This window comes from Rattus norvegicus, chromosome 10 (assembly GCF_021556685.1).
Source record: "Rattus norvegicus strain SHRSP/BbbUtx chromosome 10, alternate assembly SHRSP_T2T, whole genome shotgun sequence".
In the NCBI taxonomy this organism is placed as follows: Eukaryota; Metazoa; Chordata; class Mammalia; order Rodentia; family Muridae; genus Rattus; species Rattus norvegicus.
This window is the reverse complement of record NC_141543.1, coordinates 68,581,081-68,596,637: the sequence shown is the minus strand read 5'-3', so window position 1 is coordinate 68,596,637 and position 15,557 is coordinate 68,581,081. Positions and strand designations below refer to the sequence as shown.

Here is a 15,557-nt window from a genome sequence, read left to right as displayed (position 1 = left end):
AAGCTCCTGATCCTTGCATGGCTTCCCAACTGGGCAAGGGAAAGATACTAACTCCCCTGAGTCCAGCCCACCTGCTACATAAACAAGCTTGTCCTCTATAGGGGCCCACAGAGGATAGCACCCGCTAACCCCTTAGTCCCCAGCTCTGTCTTTCCCAGAGAGACCTGGAGGAAAGTTGCTGGGCTTTGCTACTTATTCAGCCTAATCTCTGGGAGGAGAGAATGGATACATTTTTATAGAATCAGGGGTCACTTCCACTAAAGAGACCTCTGCTGATTGTCACCTTTCCTAGGGTCAGACCTAGCCACGTCCTCCTCCTCAGCCTTGGGCAAAAAGCAGCTGTACATCTGCACCTAGGTCTGTGCTTCTGCACGGAAAGGTCACGTCACTTACTTTACCCCTATGCCCAGCACTGTGCCTGGTCCTTAAGCAAACGTCACTGTTTATTGGAGGGTCAGAGAAGTTTGAAAACTGACAAAACCCAAGCCTGGGACTTCAAAAAGATGTCTGTTTAGTGGATAGCTGTACCGAAGGACAGGTAGCCTAGAGCAGGAGAACTGGGTGCTGCTGACAGGCCTGCTGACTGGTTTCTGTCACTCAAGCCCCAAGTCTCTCTTATTACTCTGGTTCACCTCTCACCGGCTCTCATGTCACCCCTGTAGTAGCTACAGGGCAGTTGAAAAGGATTTGCAAATTCCACTTACATCTTCTGAGCTGGAATCCCAAAGGCTGTCTCTTCCCCAGGGCCTTTAAAACAGGCCACAAAGAATGAAGGCCTTGGGCCCCATGTGTGTGGGGGGGAGAGAGCAGATGGCTAGCCATCTCCCTCAGAGCTCCCTGGAGACAGGCAGCGTGTGGACAGTTGATGGATGACCTGAAGGACAGGGTGGCTGCCAGGAGCTATCCCTACGGAGGGAGCTACTGTCATCAGGGTGCCCCGCCCAGAAGCTTGAAGATGTGTGACGACTCTTGGTGTGGAAGTGGGGTTGGAACCCATGCCAAGACAACGAGCAAAAGTTGGAATGGGAAGAAGAGAAAATAAGCTGAGGGCCCCAAGAGAGTTGGCAGGCCTCCCCACTCAGCTCCTGGGGTCTGTCTCAAGAAGCTGGAAGAGTTGGGCTCATCCTGCTCCTCTGTGCTCGAGGCCTCACCACAGCCCGAATGGGAGAAGGCACAAAGACTCTTTCAGCCCCATGTGTTCTCTGTTAGCTGGCTTCAGAAGTCAGGCAGGTGTGTTTCCTACGGTGCACTCTGTCAGGTCTGTTAGGCTTAAGTCTGGGGAAGAAGTCCTCTGGGCATCAGCTGGGCTGGTCCCACGGGGGGCGGGGGGTAGAACAAGCTGGTACTTCAGGGATACCAGCTGCAAGGTGGATGCTACCACATCGCTAAGCTAAAGCATCCTCTTCCCTGGGGACAAGGTAACAGCAGCTAGTTGGGAAGGTAAAGTGCCTGGGAAATCTGAGATGCCAGGGTCTTCCCTGAGCTATAAAGAATAAACATAGTGGCATCTGGGATGCCAGGCTCAGGGCCCCAGAGGCCTGGCTGTGGTTCGGCAGGGAGCTGGCAACAATACCCCAGGGGATTTGTGTTTGAGAAGAAAATTCCACCTGTTAAAATCAGTATCAGCAGAGGACAAAAAGACAAGGGCAGTGGAATACTATGACCTGGGTTCTTAGATAAAAATGTCTCTCCCCTCTTTTCTTTTTTGGCTTTTCCTTGCTTGCTTGCTTGCTTGCTTGCTTGCTTGCTTGCTTGCTTGTGTGTTTGGAGACAGTCTCTCTACATAGTCCTAGCTGTCTTAGAACTCACCATATAGACCCAGCTGCCCTCAAACTCACAGAAACCCACCTGCCTCTGTCTCCCGAGTGCTGGCCTTATATGCATACACCACCACACATGGCCTTTTTTTCCTGCTTTTTAAAAAAGATTTATTTGGGGCTGGAGAGATGGCTCAGCGGTTAAGAGCACTGACTGCTCTTCCAGAGGTCCTGAGTTCAATTCCCAGCAACCACATGGTGGCTCACAACCATCTGTAATGGGATCCGATGTGCTCTTCTGGTGTATCTGAAGACAGTTACAGTGTGTGTGTATATATATATATATATATATATATATATATATATATATATATATATATATATATATAATGAATAAATTTTAAAAAAAGATTTATTATTTTATGTATATGAGCATTTTGCCTGCCTGCACGTATACATGACTTAACATTCCTGGTCCCCCAGGAAGTCAGAAAAAGGCTTCAGATCCCCTGGAACTGGAGTTAAGTTTGGTTGGAAGCCACCATATGGGTGCAGGGAACCAAACCTGGGTGTTTATCAAGAGCAACAAGTGCTTAACTGCTAAACCATCTCTCTAGCCTCCTCTTTTTCTTCTTATTTATTACTATTACAGTGTGTGTGTGTGTGTTTATGGTTACAGGCAGAGGTCAGAGGACAATTTTTAGAAGTTGGATCTCTCCGGGTACCAAACTTAAGACTGTTAGGCTTGCATGGTAAGTGCATTCCCCATTACCTGCTGAGCCATCTCTCTGGCCCTCAGTGTATGTCTCTAAGATGAGTAAGTCCAGGTCCCTCTCTGGATTCTATAGAAGCACTATCCCACCCACTAACCTCCCTCAGCAAAGCTGCCGAAACGTAACCTGCTCCAGTACAGGAAGGTCTGCAACGCAAGTCCAATGTGTCTGCCTAGGTAGGTCGGACCTGCCTCTTAGCCTCCTCTGAACCCAGCAGCACACTGCACACTGGGCCATCACCCCAGCACCCTCATCATCCTAAGCCCCCTCACTGGGTGCCAGGCTCTGCCTGCTTCCTCCTCACTTCCTCCCTTTCCGACTTTGGCACATCTGGCTAATCACTTAGTGCTGAAAGGTCCCAGGCAGGTCACTCATTGCTCAGGCTACAGGACATAGATCTGGACAGTCCTAAAACACACAGCTGGACAAGAACAATGACTAAAGGCCACCTAGTCTGTCATACGCCATGTCCACACAGGACATTCAAAATTCTTTCACTCTCCCTGCACTGAAAGATTACTGAGGTTACAAGTCTTGTGCTCCATGGAGACCTCCCCATGCATTTGATCTGAAAGCTCCGGCCCCTCCCACTGGGGGTTTCATGGTGATCACACTGATGGGTCTCACAGACAGTGAGGCAGCCAACGGTCTCTGTAGTGTAGACAGAGTGTAAACCACAACCACCATTTACAAGTTCTTTGTGTCCTGATTCCTGCTATCTCGCTCACTCGGGGTGACAGGACACCCTAGCAGAAGTCATCTCCCCCAGAACTGTAACCACAGCAGCTAGACACCCCAGATAGCCATGATTTTAGGCCATTCGTCACATTGTTTTCACCCCTGAAATCTAAACAACATGAACCTCCTATACTTTGATGCTCGCGAACTCTCAGATCTCAAAGTGGCACCTGTTAACTTAGAGCTCCAATTTAGGGCTCAGCAAATATGGGACCCAGGCCCCATAGATATCTCTACATGATGAACTTGAACATTTCCTCACCAACTACCCACTGACTCCTCACCCTCCTGACAGTGCCAAGCCAAAGCTGATCTTAACCCAATGCCCTTGAAAACTCACAAGGCTAAATTCAATCCTGTCAATTCAAAAGGACATTGGAGGGAAACATCTGACCAGGAGGCCCAACTCAATTACTAAGGACTTTCTCCCAGTGAAATCCCCTTTTGGGGGATTGCCTTCAGTATCTTGACAAGCCACAGAAGAAGCAAAGGTGTGAGTTTAATGAGTTTCCAGGGGGGCCCCTGTCCTGGGCTGGCTTCCCCCTATCGGCCCAGCTTTCCACACAGTCGCTAAGATCCACTCACAGTTCCTGGGTACCCTCAATCACCCATTTAAGTACACCAGCGGGCGATGCCCACATACACAAACTCCTTGTTCACCACTGATACCCAGGGAAGCACTTACATCAGCCGGCTCCCTGCGGTGTCCCTCGCCACTCCGAAGCCAGCTCCGGCTCAGCTCGCTAAGCTCTGGGATGGGCTGTACCTTGAGCCGCACACTGTCCCCAGACTGCCGGATCATCTCCACAATTTCATCCCTGGACTTATTCTCCACATTCTGTCCATTAATCTCCACCAGTCGGTCTCCTGGCACCAGCCCCAAGGCCAGGTCCTTGGTGCCTGCCCCTGGCTCAGCAAAGTGAACCACACGTCGATAGGCCTGACCCTCAGGGGCCCGGTCCAGCATGGTTGTGCGCCGCAGTGAGAAGCCAAAGTCTCCTGTGGGTCGTCGTTGTAACTCCAGCTCCCGGAGAGCAGGAGGTGGTGGGGGCACCAGAGCCGGGAGACGTAAGTCAGCTGGGAATCTTTTAGTCACCAGCTCAGGGACTCGAGACCTGGGTCCTGGTCGAGGGATGCCTAGCCCAGAGTGCTGCATTAGCTGTCCCTCAAGCGTCCTCACCTCTACCTGAGGTGATGGGGCTGCAGAGTGCTCTGAGGGGGTTGAGGTCTCTGAGGCACTCTCATCCCGGCTCCGTTGAGAGAAGGAAAAACGTTTGACAATCATCTGAGAGTTCTGCTTGGCTAGTGAACCAAACTTAGCTGCCCGCTGCAGCACAGAACCCCGGAAGCTGCCTTCTTCACCCTTGAGGTCATCACTGGAGCTGGCTGTGCTTAGGTGGCCTGAATCCAGGATGATGCTACCCCTATTGCTGTCAGAGTCAATGTCGGTTAGGTGCAGGTCAGAGCCACTGGCCACCTTGATAGGGATGGGGTTGGAGATTTCCAGGCGCGTCTTGGATTCCCGCTTGGAGGACCGGTTCAAGTTGAAAAAGCCACGGCGCATGCTCATCTCTTCCAGGCTCCGCAGTTCTGCCGCAGACATCCTCTCCTTCTTCTCCTTTTTCTCCTTCTTCTCCTTCCGCCCGCCATCTTTGTCCTTGTCTTTCTTCATGAGGTTAAACATGGTGGGTGTGCTGTTTTTAGGGGTTGTATCCCCAGTTAACTATCCGTGCTTAACACAGAGTCTTTGGACCCCACCTTGCAGCTGCAAGTATAAACAGAGAAAAGCGATTCAGTTTTGCTTTGTTTTTTCCAGTTCAGACAGAGGCAGCTGATACCGAAAAACCAATCACCCCTCCTGGAGTGCTACTGATGTATAAGGCACTCTGATTTACATAATTCTTTTCTAATATCACTTCATCCTTTAGACCAAAGCATAGGTGTGCCCGGAGAGACTAGACTTACAGAAAACCCCATTACAACCTGGAACACAAAAGGAATCGGAAGGACTCTGCAACTTCACCTCTCCACAGGCAGTCCACTGAAGCGACGGACGCCCCACGTGACTGGGCTCCTCCCTGTGCCTGGTATCCCCAGAGCTGAAGCCTTAGCCCCTGCCTCAAAGACCTTGGAGGGTCCAACTTTTTTTTTTTTTTTTTTTTTTGGAGCTGGGGACTGAACCCAGGGCCTTGCGTTTGCTAGGCAAGCGCTCTACCACTGAGCTAAATCCCCAACCCCCAGAGGGTCCAACTTTTAAAAACAATATTTATTTGTTTGAGTGTTTTGCCTGTCTGTCTGTATGTGCAGCATACGTGGTGTGCCTGGTGCCATAGAAGACCAGACTGGTGTTGGATCCCTGGCGCTAGAATTACAGACAGTTGTGAACACCCAAGAGGACGCTGGGAAATGAAGCCTCCCCTGCAAGAGTAACAGGTGCTCTTAACCACGGAGACATCTTTTAGCACCTGGGATTAGCATTTAGATCATGTGTCTTGTCAAGAACTTCACACATACCCCTTCCTATTCAATCCTCACAGCATTCTTCATGTCTGCTTCCCAGGTGAGAAAATGGCTCTTGGGACATAAAGGATGTTAGGTGCTACCCATGAAATGAGTGGCCGTGCTGCTGTGTCCCTTCTGATGCCCTGGGTTCCCAGAGTAAATCAGGGAGGGAAGGAAGGGGAAGTCCCAGACTGTACACAGGACAGACAGTTGGGAGGTGGGGGTGGGGTGGGGTCGGCTAGATAAACAGGATCCTGAAAAACTCACATCCTTTTCCCTAGACCAGTACCTAAATATAGACTAGGGAAGAAAGCTGTGGTGGCCTGAGAGAGAAGGCCTGCTACAGGTTGTGAGCACCTGGGGCCCTAACCTACCCCCACTCTCATGCATCCCTGATTGGGTGCAGGAGTAAGAAAAACGTGGTGGGGGTGGGCCCAGAGAGCCTTGCTTGTTCTAACCAGCAGGGAACACAAAATAAAAGTAGGCCAAACCATCTAATTAGAAATTAACTGTAATTTTTCTCTCTCCATGAACGCCTCCCCTCTGAATTCCAGAGAGAGGGTCTATGAGGTTACCCCTCCAGCAATGGCCTATTGCCAGGCCCCGACAGGCATTTCCTCTCTACCCAACCCCCAAAGCTAGGCAAAGCCCTCCAGTATCCCCTTTCCACTGAGAGGGAGTGACTCTTGCCAACCAAGGTTCAATGCCCAGGAAGGCAGCAAAATCAGGAACTCCCAAGCTAATTGCTTCCCCCCTGTAAATCATCCTGATTCATGTGGTTCCTGGAGGATGTTCCTTCTAAAGCAGTACTATCTATAAGAAATAAAATCCAAATTAACTGATAAATGCACATACACATATTTCCCCCAAGGGCTTCATAAAAAGGAACGAGAAGGCTGCTCTTCAGGACCCAAGTTCGATTCCATGTAATCACACTTGGCGGCTCACAAACATCTGTAACTTCAGTTCCAGGAGACCCGAAGGCCATTTCTGGCCTCATGGGCACCAGGCACATATGTGGCCCAAATGCATACATGTAAGCAAAATGCCCGTACACATAAAATAAATAAATAACAATTAAAAAGAAAGAAATTGGTAAATTTGGGCAGGGTGGCACATACCTACAATTCTAACTACTTGGAAAGCTGAGACAGAATCTTAAATTTGAGGCAAATTTGGCCAGTAACTGGAAACCTTGTTTCAAAAACAAACTAGATGAACTTAAGTTTAATAATATATTCCATTTACTATAATATATCTAAACTATTGTCATCTCAACATGCAATCTATGTAAAATATTATATATAAAAACATAGGATATTTACATTTAATTTTCTATATTTTGTGTGTGTGCATGTGTGTGTATATATATAGGCTTTTTTGTTCTGAGATAAAGTCTCATGTAGTTCTGGCTGGACCTGAAACTCAGTACAAAGACCAGGCTGGCCTCGAATTCATGCAGAATCTTTGTGCCTCTGCCTCCTAAGAGCCGCTGAGATTATAGGTATGCACAACCATTCCTGACCCATCTATATTAAATTTCCAAAATCCAGTGCAAGGCTGAGTATGATGGTTCATACCTTTAATCCCAGCACTCAGGAGGCAGAGGTAGGTGAATCTCTGTGAGCTTAGGGCTATCCTGGTCTACAGAGCAAGCTCCAGAATAGCCAGAACTACATAGAGAACCCTTGTCTCAAAATAAATGAGGAAATAAGATCCCAGTCTGTACTTTTCATTTAGAGCACAATTCAGAGCAACCTATTTCAGATGCTCAGTCTCGGGGGCTGCTGGAGTGCCCAGAACAGCTCTGGAGAGTTCTAGAGATAGAGTGTGTCCTGGTTAGGTTTTGGTTTTTTTTAATTTTCTCTCTCTTTTTTTTAAAGATATATTTATTATATATGAGTACACTGTAGCTGCCTTCAGACACACCAGAAGAGAGCATCGGATCTCATTACAGATGGTTGTGAGCCACCCTGTGGTTGCTGGGAATTGAACTCAGGACCTCTGGAAGAGCAGTCCGTGCTCTTAACCGCTGAGCCATCTCTCCAGCCCTAATTTTCTCTTTTTTGAATATTTATTTATTATGTATATACATGATACAGCTTTCTGCCTACATGTACGCCTGCAGGCCAGAAGAGGGCATTGGATCTCAATACGGATGGTTGTGAGCCACCATGTGGTTGCTGGGAATTGAACTCAGGACCTCTGGAAGAGCAGACAGTGTTCTTAACCTCTGAGCCATCTTTCCAGCCCCCTGGTTAGGTTTTTTATCATCTTACAAGCTAGTATTGTCTGGGACGTTTCATATCAATTGGGAAAAATGCCCCCACCAGATAAATCTGTGGGGCATTTTCTTGATTAATGCTTGATTTGGGAGTGTCAAGATCAACGTGGGCAACGCCACTCTAGGCAGGAGGAAGTCAGAAGTGGTATTAGCAGGCCAAGGGAGCTATGGGGGGAAAGCCAGTTAGCAGCACTCCTCCATGGCCTCTACCTCACTTCCTGCCTCCAGATTCCTGCCTTGAATTTCTGTTCTGACTTCCCTTCATGATGAACTGTAAAAACTCTTTCCACCCAAAACTGCTTTTCGTCATGATGTTTATCACATTAAAAGAAGGCAAACCAGGATAGGATGTATTCATAGGGGTAAGAAATCTAGTGAGGGCGCAATGGCTGGCTGGCTCAGTGGAGAAATGGCTCAGTGAGTAAGAGCACTGGCCACTCTTCCAGAGAACCCGGATTCAATTTCCAGGACCCACATGGCAGCTCACAACTGTCTGACACTCAGGTTCCAGAGGATCTGACACCCTCAAACAGACATACATGCAGGCAAAACAGCAATGAACAGCAAATTTTTAAAAATCAATTAATTTAAAAAAGAAAAAGGAAGAAATCTGGTTAGGTCAACTAGCTCTTTATAGCTATTGTAGCAAGAACCCATTTCCCTCTCGGACCTCAGTTTCTCTGTGTGTGCACTGGTTCAAGTAGGTTTGATTGTATGTGTGCATATGGAAACCAGATATCAGCCTCAGGCAGGGTCTTTTGTAAAATAGGCTATGGGGGCAGACCACTGCAGCCCAGAGATCCACCTGGGACCTTTGCCTCCCGGCTCTGGGACTACAGCCGGTACCGCCACCACCCCTTACTTGCTTTTTGTTGTCATTTCTTCTAGACAGGGGTTCTCTGTTGTAGCCTTAGGTAACCCGGAACTCAATCTATAAACCAGGCTGGCCTCGAACTCAGAGATCCCTCTGCCTCTGCCTCTGCCTCCTGAGCACCAGGGTGAAAAGTGTGAGCCACCACCGCCCGGCCCAGCCACGTGTTTGTTTGCTTGTTTTTTAACCTGAGTCATGGGGAACAAATTCAGGTCCTTGTGCTTATAAGACAAGTGCTTTACCAACTAAGCTATCTCTCCAGCTCCTCTGGCCTCAGTTCCTTCTAGGAGAAACTAAAATTTTTGCTACTAAATGTTCCAATGAACAGTCCCTGAAATTTGGAAGACAGGAAACATAAACCCTTAAAAGCATCAGTCAGGAGCAGTCTTGGTCAGCCGCATCTAGACTCAGTGAGACTCAGTGGAGAGAGTGCTGGGCTGGCTCTACTCTCTAAGGGGATGTCTCCTCCCAAATGCTGCCAGGAATAAGGCACAGACAGATCCAGGCTACCCAGGCTGTGGGATCTTTGGCTGGTCACTACCCACGCTGCGCTAAAGGCATAGATAATGGCTCTGGAGAAGAAAATGAAGACAACTGGAGACTTACGTAGAGATAAAGGGATCTCAGCCCCTGGTCAACCCCAGAAAACCCTACTGTCTATCTACCATGCTGTCCTGACCCAGCGCTGACTTTGCTACAGGTTCCACAGCACAGGACTATCAATGGCAAACAGTCCGAGGGTTCTGGCATCTCTGGGCTGCAAAAGTCCCTTAGAAGTAATTTTCCATAAACCCCTCTCTCAACATAAGCTTGTCCCTCACTGTCACTGCAACAGGCCGGACCAAACAGCACCACAGGGGACAGCTCTGACTAAAACTGTTAAGGATCTTGTATCTAGGCCCTGGATTTCCCACAGGTCTCCAAGGGACCTTGATTCTGTCACTTTGCTCAAGGTTGAACTAAATGATCTAGACCTCCTCCAGCTCTAAAATTCCAACAGGCCAACTCTCCTGTGGACGTACGTTAACTATTAACTTTCTGTCAGAGACTTCTCTCAACACAAGCCTGGGGCCTTCCGAGGTTGCACTGTTGAGTCACTCACCACCCTTGTCCTGCCACCATTATCTGTACAGCTCTCGAAGCAGCCTTCCTTGCTGCCAGCCCCATGCCGTCAAGCCCGGCTGTGGATCCAGTCTCTCCTGAGCCATGTGTCTCCGCTACCTGGTTGCCTGCACCCTCCCTCTCCAGAACCAGCTTTGTGATTCGGCTGCGTCTGCGCTGCGGCTGCGGCTGCCTCTGCCGCTGAACTCCTCACTCCTCACTGGGCTCCGTTTACTAAAGAGCTGGGATCCATACCCTTCTTAGATTCTGTGGACTTGCCAGCCACTCCTGTCCTCAGATAAAAACTCCAGCAGCCCTGAATCCCAGGCCTCCCATAGCCTCACGCTGGGCTGCAGTTCTCTTGCCCTGCCTCTTCCTCTCTCGCCCTCTCCCTTCCAGGGACTTCAACCTTGGAATCATTCTGACTTCTTTCTCTAACTCCCCTGACCAGGAAGTTTTTCCTAATTTTGACTGGAGGAAAGGTGAGTGTGGATATAAGTTACTTGGACCATCCTGTCTCCAAGTGCAATCTGGCAACTCAGCTGCTTCACCATTTCGGGACAGTCGGCCTCTTGAAAGCCAGGGCCACTCAAGGCAAATGCACATCCACATTCACAAAACAAAACACTACTCATAGAACAAGAACGAATCTCAAGAACATCTGAAACAAGAGAGAAAGAAGCCACTGACAAAAGCATACATATGCATATAATTCTTTTTTTTTTTCTCCTTTTTCAAGAGCTCATGTAACCAGGCTGGACTTGAACCCACTATGCAGCAGAGGGTGGCTCTGATCCTCTTGAGTGCCTGGATCACAGGCATTGACCACTATACCCGGTGGTATGACTCCACTTATTGGAGGCAAACCGTAATCTACAGTGAGAAAAGCCAGAGCGATGGTTATCCCTGGGGACGAAAGGTCAGGAATGTGTGAGAAAGGGCACGAGGGGACTTTCGGCAGTGATGGTGGAGCCATGTGTATTCAGAGAGGTCTGGGCCGACAAGCTCAGACAGTGTGCTGCGTGAGATCAGTGCACTTGCTGGCGCTTAAATATTTACTAAAAGAAAAAGAAAATAGGAGGAAGGGGAGGAAAGAAAAAACTGCTGGGAGTAGTGGCACACGCCACAGATCCCAGTACTTGGGAGGTAGAGGAAGGTGGACCTTTAAGTTCCAGGCCAGCCTGGTCTACAGACTGAGTTCCAGGCCAGCCTGGTCTACAGACTGAGTTCCAGGCCAGCCTGGTCTACAGACTGAGTTCCAGGACAGCCTGGTCTACAGACTGAGTTCCAGGACAGCCAGGGCTATAACAGAGAGACCCTGTCTGATAAAAAACAAAAACAAACAAAAAACCCAAACCACTGTAGACAAAACCACATTCTAGTTAATAAATATATGGTGCAGGATCGAGTGGCACATACTGATGGCTTTAATTTTCCTTAGGACGTGTCAATCTTCTCATAAAATTCTGTAGATGGACAAGGGATAAGAATGTGACAAAACGAGAGGGAAAAACCGTGAGTGCAGGATCTAGGCAGCTCTGGAGCTGTAAAATTCTTTGACTTTTCTGAATGTTTGCTGATCTCAGTGATAAGATGCTGGAAAACACGTGTGTACCAAGTGCCTACTAAATACAAACAATATCAAAGTAAATAAACCTAATAAAAAGCTCCTACAATGCCTGGCCACACTGGAAGCTCTCAAGAATGGGAACAGAGGATGGCCTCCATAGTTCAACAGCTGAAGGTACTCGTCATCTGAAATCCAAGCCCGGTGACTTGAATTATCTGTAGAACCCACATTAGGGTAGAAGGAGAGAATTAGCCCCACAAAGTTGTTCTCCACCTTCCACCTGTGACTCACAGTGTGCGCTTCCCCCAAATACAGACACAGCACCACACGTACACTAACACTTTCTAATTAATGATGTATAAGTGACTATATATTTGACACATCCTTAAGTAAATTAAAACTCTTTGTATGCACAACTCCAAATTCTATAGCATATTGGACATATTAAGTTTTCTTTTTGTTGTTGTTTTTGAAGGGACAGGTTAAAACAGCCAGCCTCAAACACAAGTGGCCAAGGGATGACATTGAACAAGAGATCCTCCTGCTGCTTCCGCCTCCAGAAGCACAATCTTTGCCATCCAAATAATACTGAGGCTGAGAGTGCACGCCAGCAAAATGTGACTAAATGAAGTCTAGACCTTTGTTGAGGGCATCAGATCTCATTACAGATGTTTGTGAGTCACGATATGATGGCTGGGATTTGAACTCAGGACCTCTGGAAGGGCAATCAATGCTTTTCACCGCTGAGCCATCTCTCCAGCCCTGTTGTTTGGTTTTTTTCAAGACAGGGTCTTTCTCTTTGCAGCCCTGGCTGTCCTGGAACTTGCTCTTAGACCAGGCAAGCCTCTAACTTGGAGACCTACCTGTACTGCCTCCTGGGTGCTGGGATTAAAGGTGTGTGCCACCATCTGCCACTTCAGCCCTCTGTATATAGACAGTGAAGCCCAAAGGTGTGAAGATGAACCAGCGAGCACAGTCAGATGGATCTGCTGGCTTGAGGCCGCAGCCCTCCATAGCTACTCTAAGCATGCTGACAGGAAATTCACAGATGCAGAAGCACAAGCAGCCGAGAAGAAGAGCAAGGCCTGTGATATAGGCAAATAGCTTTTTTTTACATAGTAGTTTTGTTTTGTTTTTTCGGAGCTGGGGACCGAACCCAGGGTCTTGTGCTTGCTAGGCAAGCGCTCTACAACTGAGCTAAATCCCCAACCTACATAGTAGTTTTAATAAGAAGCTTCAAGAGCAACATCAATTAGGGCATGGGAAACAGACTCTTATCTATGTTGATCAAAGTACAAAGTCATATGATTTCTTCTTTTAAAATAATGTAAATGGCATCTATTTATTCTGGGTGTAGAAGCTGATCTGCACAGGTGGAGGTCAGACCACAACTGATAGGAGTCATTCCTCTCTTTCCGCTAGGTACATTCAAGGGATCAAACTCAGAACTCAGGTCACCAGTCTTGAAGATAAGTGCCTTTGCCTGCTGGGTCATCTCACTGACCCCCATAGTGTCTTTCTTGTTGAGTATCAAAAAGGCCAGGCCACTTCTACTACAGAAAGAGAAACTGCATTGTGAACTAGTATTTTATCTTTGCACAGGAGCCATGCTAATGCCTGGATCAATCAATTTTCATATACATACCGTGAGAGTAAGCACTGGCATAATTTTCTAGTAGGGCAAATGGGTAGTGTCTATGAAATTACTTATATACCTCGGTTTTTGAGCAGTCTAAAATTTTTTAGATTTTTTTTCAATTTTATGTGCATATGTGCACTTACTTGAGTAACAACCACATGTGTGGGGTACATGACAAAGCCAGAAAAGGGTGTCCAAGCCCTTGGAACTGTTGTTACAGTGGTTACAAGCTGTATAGAGCTGAACTTGGGTTCCTTAGAAGAGTTGCAAGTGCTTTTAAGCACAGAGCCACCTCTCCAGCCCTTGCCTGGTCAATTCTACTTGGGTCATCTGTAGATATAGTCCACACAATAAACATAACTAATCTTTTGTGGCTTTATTTATAATAGCAAATCTATAAACATAAATCACTAGGGAAATTGTTAAATTATAAAATAACTAGGAAATTATTAAGAAGAATGAGGTAGGGGCTACGAATATAACTTACCATCAGAGTGCTTGTATAGCATGTACAAGGTCCTAGGTTCAATTCCCCAGGCTGAATGTGGGGGGAGGGGTACATTTGTGTACTGACTAGAAAAATTCTATAGTGTTAACATTTTTAAAAGGCAGCTTGTGAGATAGTATACATTGATTTTCCTCCCTTGTGCATAAGTGTGTTGTTTATATGTACCTGTAGACACTGCTTGTGTGTCTGGTGCCTACAGAGGCATTAGATCCCCTAGAATTGGGCTTACAGAAGGTTATGAACCACCCTGTGAGTGCTAAGAACTGAACTCAGGTCCCCTGGAAGAGCAGCAAGTGCTGTTAACTACTGAGCCATCTCTCCAGGCCCATGGTACACAAAATTTTTTAATATCTGTATGTGTATCTGAATATATGCATGCATTTACATATTTTATTTGCATGTTCACAGGGGTGGGAGGATGTATGCTTTGAGGAAATGATAAAGATTTTGGAAGTCGGGCTGGAGAGATGGCTCAGCGGTTAAGGGCACTGACTGCTCTTCCAGAGGTCCTGAGTTCAATTCCCAGCAACCACATGGTGGCTCACAGCCATCTCTAATGAGATCTGATGTCCTCTTCTGGTGTGTTCAAAGACAGCTACAGTGTACTCATATAAATAAAATAAAGACTTTTTTTAAAAAAAAAAAAAGATTTTGGAAGTCAAAAGCAGATTTGTGGTGCACGCATGCATATATGTATGCTTTTAATTATTACACTTTATTTCTTTATCTGCGTGTATATGAGTACATGTCCCACAGAACCACAGCTTGTGGGAGTCAGTTCTCTCCCTCTACCATGCAGGTTCCAGGAATTGAACTCAGGTCATCAGGCTTGGCAGCAAGGCCATTTTTCTGGCCCATTCATAAATTTTTACGATGTCAATATTCAGCTGGTAGGAGTGTATGTGTGGCCAAGGGTGGGTGAGAAAATTGAGTGGAATGGAATTTTGTTCAGCTACTCTTCTATAGCTTTATTTTCTACAGAAAACATGAAAATATGTACGTTAACATTTAAGTTATTTTAATGTAACATTTAACCCTCTCTATATATCCATATAACGAATCTTTAAAAGCTCTGCAGAGCTAGCAGTATGGCTCAGCGAGAGGTAAAGGGTTTGGCTGTGACAAGCCTGGGTTTGAATGCCAGCCCTGCACCAAAAACAAACCAAAGGTGTGACTCTAGAGTCAGAAGTGGGGAGTGAGTCCATTTCAAGAAGTGAAAAAGGGAGTCTTGACACGGTAGTGAGCAATCCGCCAGTATCAGCAGTAAATAGGATTTGCCACGGCCAGTCTAAGGCTTGCCTTCTTGCCTTCAAAAAACTTTCAGTGACTTCCGCAGCTTTGGGACAGAGCTAAAAGGGCCATCCTGCCGCAGGCAAAGCAGAAACTCCAGGAAATGTAAACTACTATAGCATTAGCCTCCCCAAACTTGGATTGATCTTTAGGTCAGTTCCCCAGCCCTCACCCCACCCCACACTCATAAATAAATACAAAGGAAATGCCATCCCGAGGGGGCCAGCCTCTCTCCCTTGGCCTCTGACCTCCGGAGCTGTAGCTCCCTCCAGTCCATGGCCCCTTTCCCAGTCCTGCACGCTATGGCGCAGCGCCATGCGGGTCGCACAGGCTGACCTGGCCCTCGCCCGCCGCGCCCGCCGGTTCTGCTGAGCTCCGCAGCGCCGCGTGACTCACTGCCAGGTCACACGGAGCTTATCTGGGCTCCAGGTGTGCAGGCTTCTCACATGACATCAGCCGGCCCGCCCGGAGCAGCCCAGTAGCCCCGCGGCCCTTGGTGTTTCCTCGCCTGTCGTCCCGCACAG

At 47.6% G+C, this 15,557-nt stretch overlaps 1 protein-coding gene across 34 annotated transcripts in view; it reads right to left on the bottom strand.

Moving 5' to 3' along the window:
• The window catches only part of Myo18a (myosin XVIIIa), a 101,124-nt gene that overhangs the window by 82,267 nt on the left and 3,300 nt on the right, over nucleotides 1–15,557 (bottom strand). For all 34 annotated transcript variants that reach the window (NM_001172137.3, NM_001415683.1, XM_087572953.1 and 31 more), the window contains 1 exon segment: nucleotides 3,954–5,033. In NM_001172137.3, coding sequence (NP_001165608.2) covers nucleotides 3,954–4,952 — 999 coding nt within the window. In that variant the 5' untranslated portion in view covers nucleotides 4,953–5,033.